The sequence below is a fragment of the Gopherus flavomarginatus genome, chromosome 17 (genome assembly GCF_025201925.1).
Source record: "Gopherus flavomarginatus isolate rGopFla2 chromosome 17, rGopFla2.mat.asm, whole genome shotgun sequence".
NCBI classification, from domain to species: domain Eukaryota; kingdom Metazoa; phylum Chordata; order Testudines; family Testudinidae; genus Gopherus; species Gopherus flavomarginatus.
This window is the reverse complement of record NC_066633.1, coordinates 6,306,429-6,330,778: the sequence shown is the minus strand read 5'-3', so window position 1 is coordinate 6,330,778 and position 24,350 is coordinate 6,306,429. Positions and strand designations below refer to the sequence as shown.

Below are 24,350 nucleotides of genomic sequence, written 5' to 3'. Positions count from 1 at the left end.
AGGTCAGACTAGATGATCATAATGATCCCTTCTGACCTTAAATTTATGAGTCTATGAGTATTCAGCATCGCTAGACATGAATTATTCTGGGGGTACTTTGACACTGGTTTTCGGCATGCTGAGGGCCTGTTTTCATTGTGCTCTCCAAGAACACGCACGCTGCAAGCACATCCTTCCAGCCAAGAACTGCAGGGCACCATTTGGTGACATGCCGTGTTTTCCCCCTCACCCACAGGGGCCTGGGAATGGTGAGACTGGGATAAGATATGGAATCTAGCTACAAACACAGGCTATGTGGGGTCAGCCAGCCCACTGCCACCATGCTAAGTGGTGGCTGCCCCACTTCCAAAGAATGGAAATCCCAGAGCAGTGGTGAAGAGAGCTGGTTAGAACAGGTAGGACCAAATGGGTTTTCATCCAAATTTCCCTATTCGTTGAAACCAAAACCTTCCACGGAGACTGTTTGATTTTGATGAAGTCTCAGGAAAGCCAGGCAGGATTGCGACAGACCCAGCTGCCCAGTGTCCTGCCGGTTCCGCTGTCTAACTCTTCGGCAACCCACCTGCCAGGCTACAGGGAAACCAGGATTCCAGAGTCTGCAGTCCCTGGGACAGGGAATTCCAGGTCCTGTGGCCAAAGGTCAACCAGCTAGGCAGAGTGCCCCGGAGTCATTTCCAGGGTCTATGATCGCAGACCCCAGGGCTTTCCCTTTGACAGAGAATTTTAATTTTTTTTTGGTTATATTCCTAATTGGAACGAAAGCAAAGTTGAAACATCAAAATCCTCCGTGAAATGGAATTGCCTTTCTCCACATCGCTCTCCTCCCTCGATCTGCCCCACCCCCAAATTGGCAAGGGATTTGCAGGGCTCCGCTCTGCTACATCCTTGTCCAGGGCACAGTGTGTGTGTGTTGGGGAGGTGGGGGAAATCAAAGCTCTTTTGTCCACTGCAACAAAGTCATGGAACATCTTGCCTTTTCTGTTAGGAACTAGGGAAATGCCTGTGGAGCTTTCAGGGATGAGTCAGGCCCTGGGATGCTAAGGCATGTCACTCACTGCAGACCAATGCAAGGGCTTGCTGGAGGCTCCTTTCTGGGGCGCCCATGAGTGGTCAGACAGCCAAACAAGCAGTTACCACCCTTTGGAGATGTGCGTTGTCACCCAGAGCAGTCAGAGAGGCATCCGGAGCTCAGCAGAGTGTTGCTGGAGAGGAAGTAGTGGGTTTGCTGCCCATCACGAGAAGATTTCATAGCGATGCCGTTAATCTGCATCTCTCTGCTCCCTGGAGCCCAGTTCTGCACCACCCTGCACCTTGGCCCATGTACACACTTGTGCAGAGCATGGCACCTAATAAGGACTCTGCACTCACTCACACCACTGGCACTACTTCCCGCCCACGTGGCACAGCAGAAAACGATTCCGCACGAAATCTACATGCAAGAGAACTAGCAGCTCCAAAGACACGTGAACAGAGCAAGAGGTCAGGAATGCCAGCCTGTCTTATTTCAAGGATAGGGGACTGTGGGGAAGTAAGGGGATATAGGTACAATGTAGCGGAGAGCAAGCCTCCCCGCCTGGGTAGACAGACTTGCCCCAGCTCCACTCCAGCTAGCGCGCTAAAAGCACTGTGGATGTTATGGCACCAGCAGTGACTCGGACTTGCTGCCTGAGCTCGGAAGGGGTCGAGTGGGCTTGGGCAGCTAGCCAGTGCCGCCATGTCCACACTGCTACTTTTAGCCAGCTAGCTCAAGTGGTGCTAGTGTGTGTGTTGCTGGGGCTGGGAGGCACGCTCCCAGCTGCAGTGCAGATGTACCCAAAGAGACACAGTTCCTGAGACTTACCTTGCGCTTCGTAGCCGGTGGAATGATGGGTTGCATCCCCATCCTCATCGCCAAGGGCTGACTTCAGCTGGGCCACGTTCATTCGAGCCGTCAGCTCCCCATTCCAATCCCCGATCTGCAAAGCCAAGACCAGCAAGGGAGCTGTTGAAAGGGCAATGTGCCGTGGGCCTGTGAACCCTGTGCAGATTCAGAAAGCCCTGGCACACTCAGGCGACACTGCATTACGGACACACTGTGTGCCATCACTCCATCAGTATAAGGCATTGTGGGACAGATGCTGGAGGACTGTGATGGTCAACATAAATAAAGCAGTGTCTACACTCACGCTGCATCAACCCCAGGACGTTGACTGTGGCTCAAAGCCACTCAGGGAAGTGATGTTACTGCAACACCTTAGTAGGGCATTTACATCAGTGGGGGACAAATTTAAGTGTAGACTCATGCACAACCAGGTCAGTGTAAGGCAGATTACGTCATTCTAACTTCTACCTTCGTACTGTTGAGCAAGCCTGAGCAGCTGAATGGACAGTGCATCTGTGGGGCTTGGATATGCCTGGGTCAGTACTAAACCAGAGTTGGATGCTCTAGGAGAGGAGTAGGCAACCTGAGGCACGCAAGCTGATCTTCAGCCTCACTCACACTGCCTGGGTCCTGGCCACCGGCCCGGGGGGCTCTGCATTTTAATTTAATTTTAAATGAAGCTTCTTAAACATTTTAAAAACTTTATTTACTTTATATACAACAACAGTTTAGTTCTATATTATAGACTTCTAGAAAGAGACCTTCTAAAAACATTAAGATGTATGACTGGCACGTGAAACCTTACATTAGAGTGAATAAATGAAGACCCGGCACACCACTTCTGAAAGGTTGCCGACCCCTGGTCTAGAAAAATTCCATTCAGGAGCAGATCCTTGGGTTTTATGTTCTCCCCTAGTGATATCCCAGAACAAACTGCCCCAGAAGAGGTCTTTTCTGAAAGTTAATGACACGCTGGTGAGTAACATCCTTATGAAATGTTTGTATTAATACTATATGAGGAAACAGGGATACTTGACGATATTGTGCTTTAAAGTCCGTGGCCAAGCAGGGAGAAACAGGTTCCCTGCCCAGACAGGAGAGAAACCAGCTATTTACCTGTCTCCTAGGTAAATTAAGCATGGTGGAATCAAAACAATGGAAGCACCATTTACGTACAAGGGGTTGGGAAGCCTCCAGTAAGGGAGAAACAGTCTGAAGCCACCCTGCCTCTTGAAACTAAGTCACTGAATTCAGGAATATATAAGCAAGGAAAGAAGCCACCTTTGGCATCTGTCACTAGACAACCACAAGGGAACACAGCTCTTGCAAGCTGAGAAAGATGGGACCTTTAACCACAGGGGTGGGAATGAAGTGTCCGGTACGTGAATATAGACGAGAAGCCTGCTTAGGCAAAGAACTTGCACCTAGGAAGACAAGGGAAGCCAGTACCTTGTACGTCTACGGAAGGTCCTGACTGAGAGGAAGTCAGCCAAGGCTGGGAAGAAGAGTGACTGATGAGAAAAGCCATCTGGAACAAAGCCTGTACCTTGCTAGATTAAGTTTTAGATGCATGTTTTCACTTTTATTTGCTTGTAACCCTTTCTAACTTTATTCCCATTACTTAGCATCACCTATCCTATGCCCTATTCATAAATTTGTTTTATTTTTACTATAGAATAACTAAGTGCTGGGTTATTTACCCCAGTTAAGTTAATAAGCCGCCATGTGCTTTTGTCTCTTTAAAGGAACAAACCTTATTATTTATTAAATATTATCATCTATGAAATGTTTAGATGGTTCCCACTTGTTTCAGATGACCTTAAAGGAAGAATTAATATCCGACAGAGAAATTCGGACTGCTCGTGGGCACCTATCAAAACACAGAGGTCCTGCAGGGGGAATATGGGGACAGAGATTTCAATCCTAATCCTGGATCTCCCATAACAGAGGTGCCACTTTGCTGCGAACAAAGATATGGAAAGGTGTTCCTGGGCAGGGTCTGAAAGTTAGGACGTGGTCCACACTTTTTTTTTGTATTTACATCCCTTGCTCTGCCTATCTTGGAGCAATTTATGTCCCTAATCTGGTTCTTCACTCCCTAAGAGCAGACGAATGCTAGAAATTAATGTGTGCCCTCCCCCCGTATCCCTGAAATGGACATGATTTTTCAGCACCACTCCATATTTAGCAACATGGGGGAGTTTATTAGCCACCTGCCATGAGTAACCCTCTTCCAACACTACCCTGTAATCAAAGCCATCAGCCCACAAAGGCTTCCCCCGCCACCTCCAGGAGCAGTCAAGGCTGCTATTGTTTCTGTCCTCCCATCCCCGTTCATCTGCAGTGCCAACAGCTGAGCCTCCATCTGGCTGTGAGTAATCAGTGCCACGCTGGAAGACTCCAACCGAAAGCCGAAAAGTCAATTTGTTCTAAAATGAACAGGGCCAAACAAACAATACTTCTTCTGAATGGCTGACAAGTATAATTAAGTGTATAATTAGGCTGGTGTGTTAGCCCTACCCCCAGATTTAGCCAAGCTAACAGAGGCAGGAGAATGTACAAAGCACTTATAAATGGTGGTTTCAATTAATGCTTCAAAAGGGAGATGTTGTCAACTGGGGAAGGCTTTAAAGGGACCATGGCTGATTTCCGCAGATCAGGCTGCAAAGGGTAAACAATGAAGCAGTCTTGCTGTCTAGATTTCTAAGCCACCTGAAAAGCCTTTGGTTTTGTCTATATCAGAAAAGTTGAATCCATATAACTAGATCACTTAAAACTGATCTAGTTACATCAGTGCAAAACCCTAATGGAGACGCACTTAAACTGGTTTTGCTCTCACTTACATTGATTTAGCTCAAATCGATACAAGCGAGGTTTGAACACGTTTAAATGCAGCTCCGGGGTTTGGACTCGGGTAGCTAGCTTGATAATATATATAGGAAAAGCAACGTGTCAAAAACCCCACTGGCTTGGACTTCAGGCTATGAGCCACGCTCAGATTGAGGGCAAAGTGGTGAAACTTCACTGATGCCACCTGTGGGGTTTGCCCTGAGTTCGAAGGCATCCAACGTTTGTGGACAGAGGACAGTGTTTTCTGGGGTAGTTATATGGTTGCTTTGGCTACCACTGGATTAGCAACTACCTTGTGCTGACGCTTTCGGTTATCTGTGCCTCAAGAGGCACTATTATATAAACATAAAAATAACGGCACACCATTTTAGGCTTGCAGATGGTATTTTACAGTTATTTCCCTGGCAGCGGTTTGAGCCACTCAAGACAAGAGGTGCCAATGCCGTCCTTAAAAGATGAGTGACGCCTGTCTGGCTTTGGGTCGGAAATGCAACCAAGGTCTGACTTGCTTCTCTGCCCCAGCCAGGCCTCTGTTTGCAAACCTGGATGGAAGGCTCAGGAGAACTGGCTTCTAAGGGACTTTCCAGCACATCTAAGCCAGAAATATGGTGATAAGAGCCACATGGGGCGATTCAGGCCCTTCCAATCTGAACCTAGAGGCACCTGAGCAAGAGCAAAAACAGGATTGGGAGGAGAAAGGTAACTTAACATTTTAAAAAGTGGTTTGGTTCTAGAATCCAACACTGTGACACAAGAGGTGTGACACTGTATGGAATATGGGAGGCACTTTATGATACTGGTGATACCAATATTATAAAATTGTGAGGAACCTGACCAGATATGCCATGTCAGGTATCTGTGAAAATGTTATGATTTTCCCAGTATGATAATCTTATTTACATGTTTGTATCACCTTTGAACTGTAAGTTATAGATACGTAAAGTATGTCTGGGTTTCAAAACCTGTGCTGTGTTTCTGGGTGACTCCCTCACACAGACTGGCATCAGCCTGTTCAATGGCCCATCAAGGGTCGTCAGTGGTACAATGAACCCACTGAAAGGAAATAAGGGATACACCTATTGAGTCAGCAAGGCATGTGGTATGCCTGTGGACAGAGAACTCCAAGGCTTTTCCAGGCCATGTGCGGGGAAGCTTGTATTTGGGACACAGGAAGTACAAGCCACATGGCAAAAAGACTATAAAAGGCAGCTGCAGCAGCTTCATTTTGTCTTCATTTCTGCTTCTTACCTCTGGAGTAACTTCTCCCAAACGAAGCTCTGAACGAAGGACTGAATGACCTGTCCAAGCTGTGGATGTTCCAGAGGGACTTTCAAGCCAGCAAACTCACCAGCGCTGCCAAGAACGTGGACTTTGAAATCTCTGTACGTATCCGAGTGCTTTATCATTTGTCAGCTCTCTTCTTCTTCTTTCTTTATAATAAACCTTTAATTTTAGGCACTGAAGGACTGGCTAGGAGTGTGGGATTTTGGGTAAGATCCAAGCTAATATTGACCTGGCGGTGTGGGATTCAGAAGAACATTTTGTATAGTGGGCAGAGTTTTTTAAATAACTTCTCATTGTACTGGACTTAGGTGCTGATTGGGAGCCAGAGAACTGGAATGTGATAAGGGGGCTGGGTGATTTCTTTTTTTTTTGTTTAACTTGATGACCAGTGTGGGAGATGAAAAGCACAGTCTGTGACTGGTTGGTAACTTCAGCGTTTATTACCAGTTTTCAGAGTCTCTGCTCCCCCTTTTGCAGCCTGCCCTGCCCATGGCATTTTTAGAGAGGGCTGCCCCACGCACCCCGGGTCACAAGGGGGATAGCTCTTATTTTTTCCCATCTTTACTCAGAAACTTTCCCTGCTCCTTTCTCGATCACGTTCCTTATGGTGCCCCAGGGAGCTGCCAGCCCTGGGTAGAACAATGTTTCCACTCACCCAGAGATGTGGCCTCACATTGCATCTGAAGAGAAAAGCCATCGCCCATCTCTTCAGACCCCCTGATCCTCTACAAAACAGGACTGGGCTCTGAGTCAGCAACGTGCTCTCTGAGCTCAGCCCAGGCCTCAAATGCGGGTGTTCTCCTAAGTGGCCAGACACATGTTGTATTTAGGCTCCTCCATGCTAGCTGGAGCCCAACAGTGCAGAACAGCTTGGAAAGTGGGGCCCACCCTTTCCTCTTTGCCTTGGCAAACACCCCCAAAAACCATGCCGAGCAAGCAATTTGCAAACCAGGGCCGAGTTAGCCAGCTACGGTAACTCTATTAGCAACATTAAGACACAGCTGGGGGAGGTCTCCTGTGATGAGATTTTTCCAGCCTCGGTTTGCAATTCTCAAAGATAGCACATAAAAACCAAGCACTGCACACGATGGAAGCTTTCAAGACTGGAGAAGAACTGCCTCAGTGTGTCTTATTAGCATAATCCACGTCTTCCTCCCAGCAGGGAGATCTGGTTCACCCTGACCCGGACCAGTTCCTCTTACCTCTTGGGAGATTTCAAGATGTTTCCTTGCAAAGCGCAGGGCTTGGTCATGGTTCCCAAGAGAGACATAGGCATTTCCTAGACTCCAGCAGGCTCTTCCTTCTCCCACTCTGCAAAACAGGAAATCATCATCCATAGGTGTTCTGTGAGACGCAGCAACAACTGGCCATTTCAGGGTCTGTATGTTTCTGGTCTCTCCTTGGAAGCCTCAAAAGCCCTGTTTCCATGCCGATTTCTATGTCCACTTTTGCACACGTAATCAAGCCTACGGGTGAAATCCTGATTCTATTGACGTCACTGGCAAAGCTCCCATTAATATCAATAGGGTCGGGATTTCACTCCGTGTCTTATAGAGCAGTTATTTGCACGGCATCTCGCTGCACCTGGAAAAGTGGCTGCACACTTACAAGGCGCGCGTGCAAGCTGGCTGTGCAGAATGAGGGCACACCCCCCTTTGTGAAGGCAAGCAGCTGGGATAGCTGACGTGAGCAGAGAAATCACAGGCCCTGGCGAAAAAATGGCTCTAGCCATTAAAAAGCCTGGTCCAGGTAATCAGTGATGTAAATCAGTGTAGCCCATTAACCGCAATAGAGCTTCATTGATTTACGCTGGTGGGGGATCTGACCCACTGGGTGCAGGGTCAACAGTCAAGAGGGGGATTTATTTTAAGTTCCTTGTGGATAAAATGGCCTTTTGAGAATTCCTTCCTTCCTGAGACTGGTTTTAACCACTCAAAAACCACCTTGATTTTTTCTGTCCAGTCACCAAATCATTTTTCCCCCTTGCCAGACTTTTCCTCGTCCTGGGGCGAGCAGCTGCCCCTGCAGCACTCCCATTCCCCCAGAGAGCAGAGGGGTGGGAAACTGACAATCACTCTGGGGGTCCCCCATCCAGCAGAACACAGCCGTGGCTGTCATCATCTTCCAAACACCACCAGATGTTCAGCTGCTGTCACTGAAAGCTCCCTTGCTACCCTCGGCGATTAACCCCTTCACTGTGCACATACATTCCCACAGCAACAGTGACAGGGCATCTAAGAGCAGCCCCGTTTGCTCATGGGCCAGGGATGAATAAGCAGGAACCTAGCATGGATCAAATACAGCAACAATGCAACCTGCACACAGCACGGGCCTTTCAGTGGGCGGCCCCATGGGCCACACACAGGCACTGCAGCAGCCGACAATAATCTCAGTTACCTCCTCCTCCAGGGTGCAGCTTTTCACAGACCACCGCACTTCAGGCATGAACCGAGAAAGCGGTGAGCTTTACCCCAGGACCTGAGGGTCATCCGGCTGTCGGAGAAGCAAGGGAAGGCCTCCCTGCACTGAGAATGCCCTAGCGCCAGCCCTCAGCTCTTGTGAGCCAGGGAGTGCTAGAGAGACTGCCCACTAGCGCACAACTAACCCAATGGCTTGTGTAGTAAAAGGACAGGTGCCTGTTATGTACCATGGAGTGGAACCCCATGCTACTCCAGGGGTGCAGGCGGGGGGACCTATGGAGCCCCCCTAAACCTGTTCATGAGGAAGACACTGTCAGAGGATGGGCTACTAGAGGGTTTTAATTTTCAGTATTTTGTTTTGTTTTTTTAAGGAGATTGTGATTCACTTTTTAGGGTTAAACATCATCCCCCCAACTCCCACATTTAAGTATTTCCTTTGAAGTAACCCCTCCCTGCTCTGCTCTCCTCTCCTCAGGGCCAGCTCCCAGGGAGGCCAGAAGATCTCTAGGGCTCACCAGCCTCCCATAAAGACTGCGCCCAGCCCCACACAGGAAAGTATCACCTTTGTATTGTTCAGCCTGTGTTTGAGAAACACGTGTTCCCTAGGTTTTGCTTCTGTGCTGCTTTTGCTAGCATCAGCCTAAACGCAGAATATCCCATCTCCATCTCCCAGCGAGCCATCAGAACCGGCATCTACCCCGATGGGGCTTCTTGATTTCTGATCAGACAGAAAATGCCTAGAAATATGCAGGCTCCAGTTTAATGTCCATGCTCCATCTAGTGGCAGGAGTTAGCAGGGGCGCTGGGAGGATTTTTACAGTGGGGATGCTGAACGCCATCGAACAAAGCTGCAGAGTGGGTCTGCGATAGAAGTCGCGCATTCCTTGCTATTATTCCTTCACGACAAAGGGTGTTGCTCCCCCAGCACTCTTAGGCCCAGTGCCCCTGGGGACTGGAGCGTCCAAAAGACTCTTTGGAAATGGCTCTGTATGGGACCAGTGAGAGGTATTTTCAAACCCTGATTAGACAGGAAGGTCTATTTCAACACACCTAGTGCAAGGCTGTTCCTTCATGCAGATCTGTAGCACTTTCTCCTCTCTCACTTTCACGCACTCTCAGAAGTTAGAGCTGGAAATGACCCTTCATATGGCTACACTGCGATCACCGGCTGTGACTGCAGCTCCTGTAGACCTGCTGCTCATTCCTCTCCCTGCTGGCGCTGAGTTGTTCTTTACATCCCATTCAAGCGCTTGGTCTAGTCTCCAGCGATGGCACTTCCACCACTTACATAGAGAGACCATCCCACAGCCTGAGGGGTCTCCCTGTCGGATGACTCAAGTGACAAGGGGTCTCCCCTTGGGGGACAGTTGTACCCTCTGAGGACGCTCACTAATTAGACTTCACATTAAAACGACACCAACACAACACTATGGCTTCTCACTCTGAACATCTGAGGCTTTTCATTCAGATTCTGCCTGAAACAGTCCCTGGCTCACTCCATCCTCTCTGTTCTACAGACCGGTCAGCCTCACCTCAGTCTCTGGAAAAATCATGGAGCAGGTCCTCAAGGAAACCATTTTGAAGCATTTGGAGGAGAGGAAGGTGATCAGGAACAGCCAACATGAATTCACCAAGGGCAAGTCATGCCTGACCAACCTGATTGCCTGCTATGAGGAGATAACTGGCTTTGTGGATATGGGGAAAGCGGTGGATGTGATATATCTGGACTTTAGTATTTTGGTACTGTCTCCCACAGTATTCTTGCCAGCAAGTTAAAAAAGTATGGACTGGACAAATGGACTATAAGGTGGATAGAAAGCTGGCTAGATTTTCGGGCTCAACAGGTAGTGATCAACGGCTCGATGTCTAGTTGACAGCCGGTATCAAACAGCGTGCCCCAGGGGATGGTCCTGGGGCCGGTTTTGTTCAACAGCTTCATTAATGATCTGCATGATGGGACAGATTGCATTGTCAGCAAGTTCGCAGATGACACTAAGCAGGGGGGAGAGGTAGATACATTGGAAGATAGGGACAGGGTCCAGAGTGACCTAGACAAATTGGAGGATTGAGCCAAAAGAAATCTGATGAGATTCAACAAGGACAAGTGCAGAGTCCTGCACTTAGGACGGAAGAATCCAATGCACTGCTACAGGCTGGGGACTGACTGGCTAAACAGCAGTTCTGCAGAAAAGGACCTGAGGATTACACTGGATGAGAAGCTGGATACCAGTCAACAGTGTGCCCTTGTTGCCAAGAAGGCTAATGGCATATTGGGCTACATTAGTAGGAGCACTGCCAGCAGCTCGAGGGAAGTGATTATTCCCCTCTATTCAGCACTGGTCCAGTTTTGCCCCCCCCCCCACCACTACAGAAAGGATGGGGACAAATTGGAGAGAGTCCAGCAGAGGGCAATGAAAATGATCAAGGGACTGGGGCACATGACTTACGAGGAGAGGCTGAGGGAACTGGGCTTGTTTAGTTTGCAGAAGAGAAGAGTGAGGTGGAATTGGATAGCAGCCTTCAACTACTTGAAGGGGGATTCCAAAGAGGATGGCACTCGGCTGTTCTCAGTGGTGGCAGACGACAGAACAAGGAGCAATGGTCTCAAGTTGCAGTGGGGGACGTCTAGGTTGGATATTAGGAAACACTATTTCACTAGGAGGGTGGTGAAGCACTGGAATGGGTTACCTAGGGAGGTGATGGAATCTCCATCCTTAGAGGTTTTTAAGGCCCAGCTTGACAAAGCCCTGGCTGGGATGATTTAGTTGGGGTTGGTTCTGCTTTGAGCAGGGGGTTGGACTAGATGACCTCCTGAGGTCTCTTCCAACCCTAATCTTCTATGATTCTTCTACGGAACAGCTCCTTCCACACGCCTCACAAGCAGCAGATCATTCTCACAACACCCCTGTGGAGTGGGTATTTGTAACCCTATTTTACCAATGAGGAAACTGAGGCACAGCATGGTGAAGTGGTTCCCCCAAGAACCCTAGTGAATCAGTGACAGAGCCAGGAATAGAACCCACGAGTCCTGATTTCCCAGTTCACTACTCCACCCGTTGTGTGAAAACCCTAGTTATACACAGCCAAATATTCAATTGGGCCTGGCTTTGGATGCACAGCTTCGGCCAATTTTCAGAAGGTGTGGCACATCTGCAATGTCCATTGACTTCATCTGGGGTGCGGGGGCTCAGCACTTAGGAAAAACAGGCCCTTTGTGGATGTCCAATTTAAGACACCCTCTAAACGAGGCACTGTCCACTCTTTGGGTGCTTTGACCACTCCCTTTAAATGGCACAGCAGATCATTCAACTCAAATGCTCTCCCAGCTGGATACTTCCTTCTCCATTTTGCAATGCTCATTTCTTCTAGTCGTTTGCCAATTCCTTCCCTTGAATCTTTCGCACTGTATGAAGCTGAATATCCATTTTGCTCAGGTTTTAAGAGGGTCATTCACAGAGATCCTCAAGAAGCTGGCTGAAAATTCAGTTAAGGACCTGCAAGAGACTCAAAACCCAGCACAGCAAAGCTCAGGAGACAGGAAAACGTCACACAAGGCTGGAGGTAGACGCCATAACGCGTTGATAATAATTTATCACTGGAGCAAAATGCATTTCCCTAACTATTCCAGGCGACACACCATTTATTCCCAAATTCCATTTCTGGTCACATCAGTGTGGAATCTTATCACACCTTCTCAGAGCTTCCATTGCTAGCGAGACACAGCGATGGGGCTTTTGGGTTCATTCACTGCTCACTTTGTTCCTTAGCGAGAAGCTATTTTTACATACCGGCGGGTGCTCACCAGGAGGTTGCTGGGATAAACAGGAGTAGCAGCTGGGACAGAGGGCTGAACATAACAGACCTTTAGTAATTCTCACCAGAGAGCTGATATCACCCACATGAACACAGCTGGGCGGGAGGCTTTGCCCCCATTGTAGGGACTGGACGATTGGAAAGATTTATGAGTCTGCTACTATTGCAGAGCGAACGGTCTTAGTCCTTTCACCCTAGAGGCTCAGGCTTTTAGTCTGAGAGATGTCAGGTTCGATCCCCACTGACGCCATTATACTAAGATGTCACAGATATGGTCCAAAATCTCTCACCTGTCCCCCAATTCCTGCGCTATCAGCAGGTGCTTTAGATGGTAGTCGATGGCTCGCTCGTAGTCTTGGAGCAACGTGTAAGTGTTTCCGAGGCTGTAGCAAGCCTGAGCTTCTACTGCTTGGTCTTTCAGTTGTCTGGAGAGTTGAAGTGTTTTCCTGCAATAAACAGATGGAGACACAGACACAGTCATGCATAGCACACCTGCAAGCCAGGGAGAAATGCTGATCTGCTGAGGGCAGATTCCTTAGGGAGTTTATCTGAAGCCAAAGAATGTCACATTCTAAGGGTGCGTCTGCACTGGAGGTGAGATTCCAACTCGTGTACACATCCCGGTGCTAGCTTTGACGGAGTGAATGCACTAAAAAACAGCAATGTAGCCACAGAGCGCCAAGTATGCTCTCATCCAAGACCCAAGGCACATGTAGGGTGACTCGCTGCTTGGTCAGAGTTAGCGCAGGAATGTCTACCCAAGCTGGAAAAGTTCCCTCAGCTCTAGTGTGGACATCCCTAAGACTTGCTGATGACTGCCCTGCCTTCCCAACCCAATTCTGTACATCCGACTTCAGTGCTTTACACCAGGGTGAATTTAGCCCCATTGTCTTGATAAATTCAGCTCTGCTCTGTGAAGCAGAACCGACGGAGATAAGTTTTGGGTACGTGCAGGTCTGTAGAAAGGCTGGAGACTCACTCCTCCTGTTACCCAGCAGGTTGCCCCTGCTCTTTTGGGATGTAGCCTCCTTGGGCACAGCTCTTCCAGCACCAGCACAGCAGAGCGCTGCTTTGGAGAATCTGGGAATTTGGATTATAACAACATGCACCAACTACCATCTGTACAAATTACACAAGTGGCCAGCAGGGGGCGATATGATGCACACATCAATTGGGAGCCAAGCTCTGGCTGGAGAAAGACAACGCAGACCCTCCGCGAACCGGCTCCAGTTCCCTGCGGGTGACTTATACCTAGTGCTTGAAGCCCCAGGGTGCATTACAACAGATCGGGGTTCCCAAGGGAATAGCTTCGCTCAGCCTGGCTGCTCTTGTGCATTCTGCAAAGGAGAGAGCCCAGAGCCCGGCCTCTGCTTTCCCCAAACAGTTGCGGCACTTACTTGTAGTACTCCGCCGAGATGTCAAACCTGCCGAGGAAGATGTGCGCATTGCCCAGGTTGCTGTACGCTCTCCTCTCGGCCGCTTTGTCCCCAAACTCCTTGGCGATGGCGAGTCGCTGAAACAGACACAGGCAGGCGCGTGAGAACGCATCGACTGCAGCCCCAGCGCCTCGGGGGAGCATGTGTTACCTGCTGGCAACTGACGCCCTCTCTCCAAGGCCCAGCCCCAGCCAGCCACTGAGGCGCGATGGTCCTGCTGGCTTACAGGTAAGGGTGTAGTTAAGTGGTCAGCTGGATGGGAGGGCGGCCGCGGGGGCCCAAATCAGCTGGAGAAGTGACATAGCTGATCACTCCGCCATAACGCCCAGGAGGGATTCTGTCGTGCTGTTCAGGGACATGGGCGCAGAGCGAATCCCCTCCCCAACTGGCTTTGTCTCACTGAATCCCAGCCCTGCTCCTCATCCTTCTCTGCCTGGCTCTGCACTGCTCCAGCCAGGCCCACGTCTCAACCCGTTTTTGGTTCTGCCCACCGTCCCCTCTTCTCCTGTATTTGCCCTGCCGCACCCTGGGCTTTGCGCTGAGCCTGGAGCAGTGTCCCACGCCCTCCCCCTCCTTCCGACCCCATTGTACCAGGTGCCGTTTCTGCAGTTCCTGCCCCGGTCCCGTCTTAGTCACTAGCTACTGAGCTCCACGGTGCTTTGGCCTGTCTGAGCTCCCTGCGGCTGAGCTCCCTGCGGCGCCCCGAGAAGTAAATGAGCCCTATGCTGCTGGCAGCAGGGACCAGGTCACCGCACCCATTGGCCAAGCATTACAGGCCTTTGTCACAAGCATTCCCAATGAGATGCCTTGTCAGCAGCTTCGTTAAACGCACTGTCATCGGCAGTTAAAACAAAGACTGGTAGGAGTTCAGAATGGAAGAGCCCTGTGAGGTTACCCACAATCTGCGCCGACGCTGTTGAGAGAAACTGCCCATGTGGTTCCAAGCAAACCCCACTGCAGGGCTGTGGGCCTGGCTGCCCATCCCAGGAAGGGGTGGCCATGCCCAGAGGCGGCCAGGCTCAACTGCTCCAGGCAGCTCTCCATCAGGCTGTCTGCCTGGGACCCCCCCTGCTGGGGCCCACTCTAGGACCCAGCCTGCTTTCTGCAGCTTCCCCCAGCTGATCTCTTTCAGTCTTTATAGGGATCAGGTGCTCCCCAGGCAATCTGGCACCTGGCAAACTACCGGGCCCCTCAGAACACCGCTGGCTGGCTCCAGCCCTCTAGCCCCTCAGGGGAAGACTACGCTGTTACAAACCTGCTGGGACTTCTCCCATCCCAGATACCTGCTGTGCTGCTAAAAACAGCCTGTGTGACCTCCCCGCTCGACGCTGCTCCCACCGCCGCTGACACTAACTCAGGCCAGTTGGCATGGCAGGGCCAGCCAGTCACCTGGCAGCCGGGTTACTCTTTGGTTGGGAAATCCTGGCCCCATTGCAGCTTTGCCTGTGTTCCTTTCTGGGGGAACCATTCCATGCTGTGGGGCACCTGTCGCAGCAAAGATGGGGCCCAAGACGGGGCTCTCTCTGCTTGCACTGGAGCAGGGCCCTGGTAAGGCAAGGAAGCTGGGTGCCAGTCACTTCCCAGGGGCTGTTTCAAGCAAAGGAGGCGGGAAATCATTTCCTTCTGCAGCACTGAGTCAAACGGTCTTGTCCTGTAAAGTTTCACTCTGCAGCAAGTTATTCAGCACCGTGGATACCGCTGCGTCTCTCCCCACTCCACACAAGGGGCGTTCGCGTCAGGGGTGGGTTTTAATCTAGTCAGTTTCTTGTTCAGGACAACAGCCGGCCCTGGCAACTCAAGGCCTCTATTTATGCCCAGCCTGAGTCCTGTGTCTGCTTGGCGAATGTGCCTCACGCCTGATGAGGGGAAGGACGGCTCCCAGGTATGGGAGAGGAGCCCAGCCCTGGGTTCTCCGCATGGTTCATCAATCGGGGCAGTGGCCGGCGTGTATATTAAACGCTTATACCTCAGGTGGATTGCTTCTGTGGATTGGTAAAAACACAGGCCTCTGGGAGTGGCCTCCAAACACCACTGATCTGTCTTCTGAGCACCAGCAGCTGCCTTCAGTGCTTTGATTCTCAGCGCTCTGGCTTAAGCACCTCCTACTCGGGGAGGGAGGCAAGGAGAGCCCATCACGTACAGAGTTTACCTTGCAGGACAATACTCCTGGTGGTGACCAATGACTATTTTTCGGTGATTCTTTACTTAGCCTGTCAGTAACACGTAGCTAGATCACCGCATCTGACAGCAGCTGCCACGTGAGATTCTGCCACCTTCGTGCTGAGTGCCACCTTACTCCCACTGGCTCTGGTGGGAGTCAGGAGATACTCAGCGTGAGGAAGGGTGACAGGATCTGGCGCGTAGTGTCTGATGCAGCTAGGGGTGAACGGACCAATGTCTAGTTCCCTTCTACATGCCGGGCACAAAGACACGTCTGAGGAAGCGACTGGATCACCCACACCCTATGAGAACTATCAACACCCTCCTTACCTCTTTGTGGAAAGCTGTGGCTTCGTTGAAGTTCCCGAGCAAGTACTGGGTATTGCCAAGGTTCCCATAGGCTCGACCCTGAGCAGCTCTGTCCCCAAGCTCCTTCACCAGAGACAGATTCCTCCTGCAAGAAATCAGAGCAGCACATCCAGTCACTCTCAGCCAACAGGCATCCAGCTCCCATTGACCTTAACATGAGATACAGAGAGCCCAGGGTCACAGCAAGGAGGTCTGAGGGGACACGGCTCTCCCGGGCCTGGGTAAACAGCTCCCCTCACAGAGAAATAGTCTCAAGTTGCAATGGGGGGGGGGTCTAAGTTGATTATGAGGAAACGCTGTTTCACTAGGAGGGTGGTGAAGCACTGGAATGGGTTACCTAGGGAGGTGGTGGAATCTCCATCCTTAGAGGTTTTTAAGGCCTGGCTTGACAAAGCCCTGGCTGGGATGGTTTAGTTGGGTTGGTCCTGCTTTGAGCAGGGGGTTGGACTAGATGACCTCCTGGGGTCTCTTCCAACCCTAATCTTCTATGATTCTATGAACTGCCCCTCCTCCTCACCTATGTGGCGAGAGCGCCCCTCCCATTTCAATCACTTTTAATGGCTGGGGAGAATGGTGCTTTTACGCCTTCAGACACAAGCGAGAGATTCCATCTTGGGACAATTAGCATTTCACACAGGCCAGACCCTTAGCTGGCCCAAACCAGCGCCACTCCCTCAACTTCAGTTGAGCTGTGCTGATTTGCAGCAACTGCCTGGGCACTGAAACACCTTCAGGCCTGGTAAGAAATCGCAGGATTTTACACAGGGAGAACAGTGTGATTATCTCCATTTTACAGATGGGGAAACCGAGGCACAGGACGGGGCCGTTACTTGCCCAAGATCACCCGCAGGCCAGTGGCAGAGCTGAGAACTGAATGCATTACCACTACCACTTATTCTAACCATCTCTCCTTACACACAACTGCCCTGCTCAGCCAGAAGAGCAGATACCTTCATGCCCAGAGTTATCTCAAAGGAAAGCCAAGGACAGAGTGTTATTTTCAGCTTTGAAGTACAATATCTATTTCGGGGGATAGTCCTTGGGAGTCATGCTCTGCCTCAGTTTCCCTCTCTGTAAAATGGGGATAATGATTCATATCTCGTTTCTACAGTGCTTTGAAAAAAGAGCCAGAATAAGAGTCAGATGTTATAATTATTATTAACCTTTGATGAAGTCAGGAAGAAGCAAGAGAAACAGGAAAGAAAAACAGGAAGGGCCAAGATCTCTGAGCTATTTCTCTGCCTGCCTTCCCAGTGCCGGCAGCTGGGATGCATCTGAGATGAGCATGACTGGATGCAACATTGCAACAAGCAGCGCAGTCAAACCCTCTGCAGTATCCGCTCAGCACATTCAGAGCAGCCTGGATGCTTCAGGCTGGCATGAGTTCACCCAGCAGATGCTCGACATGCACTGACTGCTCCTTGGCGAAAGGATGGGGAGCTATATGCAGGTGCTATCACATCTGCAGAGACGAGGAGACTGATTTAAGGGAGATGCTCATCTCTCCCTTTCAGACAAAAAAGGTTATTTTTAAAAACCCATTTCCTTTACTGAAGTAAAATCAAAGGGGAGAAACCTTGCAGTTAGCTCTAAATAAGCCTAGCGACAGCGTTCCAGCACATGCCATAGCAAACACATCGGCAGCCATGTGGAAAAGGCACAGTTGTTACTGCGGGACACGCTGCAATGCCTCAGAACTTCACGGTGACAGAACAGGAAACCCCTCTGCAGAAACACAGGCCCTGACCACTTGAACTAAAGGCGACTCTCCATTAGCTATTGCAGTACAGGGCCAATGATACACAGTTGAAGAGCTCTAATTCTATCCAGTAGAGGGCAGTGGTTTGCACACAAGCGAGTTTGTGAGTAGATTCCGCCCTGCAAATGATCATACTTTGTAGAACATTGTGGCATCACAGCAGATGCTCAGGGATTAAATTTAACTGTGTGTGTTACAGTTTGACCTATTCTGAGCTATACTCAAGACAGATAAACTCAGAAGCTTAGTTTACAACTCTCTGAAAGGAGTTTTGTTTTATTTTTTTTAATTAAAAAAGCCTGCACTCTTTCCTCATCCCTCCTTGTACAGAATCCCATTCCCACCCTCAGAAACCCCCAGGCAAAAATTAGTCAGAATTATATGAACTGCCAGAAAGCATCATCCCCACTGATTATTCTGGCTTGATTAAGATAAGGATTGGAGCACAGACAAGCCACATCCGACTCTGGCACATGAGATCAGCTCTGGCCCAGCTTTTTATCTGTGGAGCGCAATGTTTCTGCATCTCTGCTCATTCTCACACAGCTGCCAGATGGGACAAAGCATCTTATTCTGCTGCTCCTCTAAGCAGGTGTGCATAACAGTATGTACAGCATTTGGGTCCCTTTAATCCTCAGCTGCTGAACCAGATCCAGCTGATCCCACCCACAGAACAAACATTCCTGTTCCCCTTTATCCTTCCAGGGAAAGAGAAAACTATAAGCCCTCTGCAAAAATGTGCAAGGTGTTTCCTTTTCCAACTCTAGGCACGGAAATTGTACCACACTATAATATCCATAGTAAAAGCAACAGACACAAATTCTAGGGGCCATAATGCAATTGTTGACTAACACTTCACTCATTAAGGATCATCACAAACTCTCTATTCACAGCAGTCTACCCCTCCTTTCACTTTGCTTATCCCGCACGCTTTATACGATTCCCTTGCTGCACTACGTTATTTCAGCCATCTTGTATTTGAGCTCACTCAGATTGGAGCAGGGGACTGCAGTTTGATGTACCATCCGTCAGCTCTCTAGCTTCATCTCCTTATACTATATGGCAGGGGAATAAAGGCCCAGGGGTTACAGGCACTGCACATTCTTAAAGAGGAACTGAGCCTGGTACACAATAGAAAATAAGAGCTATTTAGGATTTCAGATCCTTGGCAAAGTCTAATGTAGCAGTGTATGATTATCAACACTTTGCAATTATACAGAGTCTTTCATTAAAGGATCTCAAAATACTTTGAGATGTTTCAGACAAAAGGTAGGTGAGAAAATCTCTTGTATTGGACCAACTTCTGTTGGAGAAAGAGCAGCTTTTCAAGCCTGAAGGCTCATTTCTCTCCAACAGAAGTCGGTCCAATAAAAAAATATTACCTCCTCCACCTTGTCTCTCTAATAGCCTGGGCCTGACACAGCTACAACACTGCACTGAAATGTTTAATGACGTTTCACACAATGTGGAAACTGAGGCACAGAGAGGGCAATTATCTGATTTTTAGAGGTGCCGTGCCCCCGAAGACTTCCTATAGGTGCTCAATATCGTGGAATATCAGGCCAAAAGAGACTTGCTCAACTTCTCACACAGAACCCGAGAGAAACCTAGAAATCCTGGCTCCCAGGCCATGTATACTAACCAGAAGTGCCTGTCTCCTGCCTCGCCGTTTAAAAACTGTAAATAAATACATTTCAAAGCAGCCAAAAAGCCAATTCCTCCTTTGATGGCCTGCCAAGAGTGGAGTCTCTCTTCTGTCCGATGCCATAACATCGCCAGCACCTCAGGCGAGCTGAGGGAGGCAGCACTTTGAACGGGTAGAGGTATCCAGTGCCACTGCCAGCCACAGAAGAATGAGCTCCAAGCTCAGGTCTTGGCATCTAAGTTCCCCTTTGGTTCAGTTCATATTTAGTGCAGGGGAAGAGAGTCTTTTCCAGGAGGCACTGAGGGAGGGTCTCTGGCCTGTGTTATGCAGGAGGTCAGACTAGATGAGCGTAACTTCCGGCCTTAAAATCTCATCAACTTTTACTTTCCTCCCCGCTTCCCACTCCCCCCACTTTCTGCCTTTATTCTCCTCTCAACAGCCCATAGGGGTGGGCCCCACCCTGCCAAAGAGGTGAGCACACGGGCCCCTCTACAGCAGGCAAGGCAGCCCTTGTGTCAGCCAAAAGGGGTGGGTGGATGTGGGGATCACTGGGGAGGAATGCACAGTGCTCCCCTGCCCAAAAACACAGCCGAATCTGCCCCCAACCCTGAGGTCCTTGCTGGTTTAGTCAGGCAGGACCCATTTGCCTTCTAAGTGGAGTGCTTTAAAGAGGGCTGTATGAAAAATGACTTGTCACAAGCCCAGTGCTGTTATCTTTCACCTGTCGGCCATCACCACAGTTCTGCAGCTCCCCAGAGCTGTCATCAGGACCGTAACAAGACACATGCACACAGCGCTGGAATGATGCACTCATCAGACTGAGCACTGAGAGAGCGCCAGACGCTTTGCAAGCTTGCCACGTGCATGATTGCAGCCGGGTAAATTACTGCCGACCACGATGGGGCTGTCTGTGCAGCCCCGTCCCCCGCAGATCTGGGAAGGGTTGGTACTTACTCATAGTATTCCGAAGCTCTCTGCAGCGTCTCCTTGACTTCTGGAGGCAGGGAACCTGGGTCTTGGGCCATGCTCCAAGACAACTGCTTTCCCTTTGCATGGTAAACATTGCCAATGTTATACAGCGCTCTAGCCTCACCTACCTGGAAAGGCGGGGGAACCACAGAAAAGCAGGTGTTACACTCCACATTGCAATGCCAAGCATCCCGTCTCTGGGCAAAGGGCAGCTAACCAAAAACAAGGGCAGCCTTGTAGAGCATTACGGCTTCATTTTAGAAGCTGAGTCAGGGGGGCTGGATGAATCCAAGGACTGTTAAAAGGACTAGAACCTGCCACCGCCAGCTCAAAGACAGCCGAGGTCAATGATCCCTAGCTCTTACTAGTGCTTTTCACCAGTAGACTTCAAAGTGCTTTACAAAGGAGATCACTTTCATTCTCCTCCTTTTACAGATGGGGAAACTGAGGCACAGATCGGGGAAGTGATTTGTCCAAGGCCACCCAGCATGCCAGTGGAAGAGTCCCAATCTAATGCTCTATCCACTAGGATTCACTGCTCTGAAAAGAAACCAATAGTGACCTCAAGTCCTACTTGGTGGCTGCTTGGTGGCCTACATGCAAGGGATAGTTTCAGTCCAGCCCCTTGTGGATGGGGACCATGGAGACTCCTATCTATACATATAACAAGCCCAGTACAGGCAGGAACGGTGCCAGCTATCCCACAATGCCCCTTGCCAATCTCCTGTGGGTGCGGAGAGGGAGTTCAGCTCCCATGACTGATACACTGACTGGCCTCTCCGGTGAAACTGCGAGCTCAATGCTCCCAAACGTGGTGGAATTTGTGTGCGCGAGAGAGGGAGGCGTGGATGCTGGTCCACCAGGAACTGGGCTGAGAGATACCCGGTTCATTTCACATTGGCCAGCATGCGTCAGAGAGAAAGACTGAGAAGAATCCCTTTCCCTGACTGTACAACTGAGTTCCAAGAACCATCCTGGAGTTTTTTGCTTGGCCCCATTCTGTGAACTCCAGGAATGTGAATCTCTATTTATTTGGGTTCAATTTTTTCTTTCTGGGGGAATCCATTGCTTCCTGGGGTATTCTGGGGGTCTTCATTCCAGGGATGGCCTGCCCACATTTTCATCCATTCGCACATCTCCTATTTCCTCTGCCACTAGCTGCCCTGGCATCAGACCTGTAGCAGAACGGGAGGGCGAAACGGTCAGTCTCCTTCCAGAGCCAGCTTCAATGCTGTCCCACTTGTTGGCTGGCAGGATGAGTCTTTTAAAAGCCAGGGAATATTTCCTGTTGGGCATCATGGATCAAATACCTTGTCTCCCTGCTCCTGAGAAATCTCCAAGTGTCTCTGGCAACAAACGATGGCTTCATCAAACTGCCCAAGTATTTTCAATGTATTCCCAAGGTTGCCACTGGCCTTGGCTTCTCCGATACGGTCCCCAATGGTTCTACAAGACAACCAGAGGAAGGGGAAGGGCTGTTATAAATGCTGGGACTTAGCAGGTAGAATTCAATCATGCTGATACTTAAGGCTGTAGCAGGAGTAGGCACTGAACCCATCCGCTCCTAGCCTGTATGCAACGTGCAAACGGAGGGAGAAAGCTCATTTAGTCTTAGAGACAGATTTTTACTCTCCCTCTGGCAGTTGTCGAAATCCAGGATGGAAAATAAAGTTCTATTTACCAGACCCCCACCCCCAGACTTGAAGCTCCCCCTCCCGACTTACGGTCCTTTCAGCTGGAGAGGACAGGACACAATGCCTAAGATGGCCTATCAGTTCTGCTCAGTCAGAGTTTGCCTTCTTTTCCAGGGACTAAGCATACTGTTGCCTCCCAGCCCCTGGGGCCTAGTGATGAAGGCACATCGGACAGCACTTCCACTAGCCCCGCCCAGCCCAGGTACCGGTTTTACACCAGTGCCTGGAGGCAGCCAGGTTCTGAAGCTGCCCTGCAGCGAGTTCAAGTCACGCAGGGACAAATGCCACGCCATGCTGCTCACCCGGGCCACCACATCGGTGCTACGTTCTCTGCAGAGTGCGGAAGGTTCTCGGATATCAGTAAATCTAACCAACTGCAGACGGAGAATTGTCCTGTTTTTAAAGGTGTTTATTAAATGGGTCTTGAGACCACATTTTCAGCAGGCCTCCTTAATGACCCCTCAAAAGGCATGGTTTCAGCTGACACAAACCTGCTGCGTGGGCAGGCACGTCAGCGTTACCTCTTTGCACACGCAAAGCAGATGCGCTTCCAAATGTTGTTGGGGGCCTTTGGAAAACCTGGCCCAAATTACCCAACTAAGATGCTCCGTGAGAGGGGGGCAGCCTTGGTGTAATGTGGTGGTGCTGAAAGAATGCTTATTTTTTCTTCCTAAAAGCTGGTCCCATGAAACCCACCTTTCGCCAGTATCCAAAGAACCAGAAGGTTGCATGCAATGGCACTAGAAATGGCCTGCACACCTCGAGGCACGGAGTCCAACTGGAGGTGGCCCTTAGAGCGACTGTTAGAGGAGACAACATGGCTGTGCACTGCTTTTTGCTCTAGCCTGGGCGGGATGCAGAGGAAGCATGCCTGGCTGAGACGGGCTCCGCTGTAGTGACCCCCCACGCCCCCGCCAGGGGAGAACATATTTTGGGGAGGGTTGGATTAAGATTTTAAACAGGCCCCAGACCTTCCTCCCAATATCCTCCACCACTTTCAGACTCCTCGCTCCTCCTCCCAATCCCATACCCCGCAAAGACTCGTCCTCCCTGCCTCCTTGATTCTCTCCAGTCACCCACCCCCTGGTGCCCTAGATCTGTTCTCAGTGCAGTGACCGGATCCCTCAGGCTGCTGGCTTGGGATCCCAGGGATCTTGCCTTCACACGAGCCCTGCCTGATCGCGTTCACAGGTACGCTTACCTGGCTAGAGTGAGGTCATGCTTATGGTATTCTAGGGCCTTGGAATACTCCTTTAGGTAGAAGTAGGCATTACCCAGCTGGCTGTAGATAGCGCTAAGAGTCTTCAGATCCTCTGTCCCCACCTGCACCGCTGCTTCAAAGAAGGCTGCTCCAGCTTTGAAGTCCCCAGCTTTGCACAGTCGCTCTCCTTCGAGGGCTAGTTCGAGGCAGGAGGCCTCCATCCTGTTAAAATCAAGAAGATCATTTCCAGATGAGCCAAGCTCTGGAGTTCCCAGCTTTTTACACATTTCGCTGAGAGCAAAAGGAATAAACGTGTGATGCAAACCACAGACTGCCCCTACGCAGACAGAAGGCTCGACACTCGGAAGGCAAGGGAGAGCCAGAATAGATTTTAAAGATTAAAGGCAAATTTTTCAAAAGTTTGATTGAAAGTCAATGGGATTTAGGCTCCTAAGTGCCTAAATCCCTTTTCAAAAGGATTTCTGCTCTTAGGTGACAACTTAGGAACTTTTGAAAATTTTACCCTAAGTGTGAGGACGCGGGGAAGGGGAATTGTACAAAATGCTCCATACAGAATAACCACCTGATCAAGGGTTGTTAGACACATGAACTGGAGAAGCAGCTGATTTCCCCTTTCATAGGGCAGTTGGAGTGATCCGCTCGTCTTCCCTTCCCGACAGTCAGAAGTTTAGGGTGGCCTCGGGCATGGGGTTGTATCTCGGACCATCTTGGCTAATAGCCATTGATGGACCTATCCTTTATCTCATTCTTCACCGAACCCAGTTACACTTTTGGCCATCAACATCCCACGGCAGTGAGTTCCACAGTTTAACTTGCCATTGTGTGGAAAAAGTACTTCCCCTTGTTTGTATTAAACCTGATGCCTATT

The 24,350-nt window shown here is 49.9% G+C and overlaps 1 protein-coding gene across 11 annotated transcripts in view; it reads right to left on the bottom strand.

Moving 5' to 3' along the window:
* Nucleotides 1–24,350, bottom strand: part of GPSM1 (G protein signaling modulator 1) — a 146,564-nt gene that overhangs the window by 72,962 nt on the left and 49,252 nt on the right. For 7 of the 11 annotated variants that reach the window (XM_050926963.1, XM_050926962.1, XM_050926968.1 and 4 more), the window contains 9 exons: nucleotides 24,045–24,345; nucleotides 23,462–23,683; nucleotides 21,877–22,012; nucleotides 20,552–20,694; nucleotides 16,155–16,278; nucleotides 13,626–13,741; nucleotides 12,519–12,674; nucleotides 7,198–7,306; nucleotides 1,841–1,955 (listed from right to left, as the gene is read on the bottom strand). In XM_050926963.1, coding sequence (XP_050782920.1) covers nucleotides 1,841–1,955; nucleotides 7,198–7,306; nucleotides 12,519–12,674; nucleotides 13,626–13,741; nucleotides 16,155–16,278; nucleotides 20,552–20,694; nucleotides 21,877–22,012; nucleotides 23,462–23,682 — 1,120 coding nt within the window. In that variant the 5' untranslated portion in view covers nucleotide 23,683; nucleotides 24,045–24,345. The remainder of the gene's footprint in view (nucleotides 1–1,840; nucleotides 1,956–7,197; nucleotides 7,307–12,518; nucleotides 12,675–13,625; nucleotides 13,742–16,154; nucleotides 16,279–20,551; nucleotides 20,695–21,876; nucleotides 22,013–23,461; nucleotides 23,684–24,044; nucleotides 24,346–24,350) is intronic. The other 4 variants (XM_050926970.1, XM_050926961.1, XM_050926959.1 and 1 more) reach the window with 1 other exon arrangement.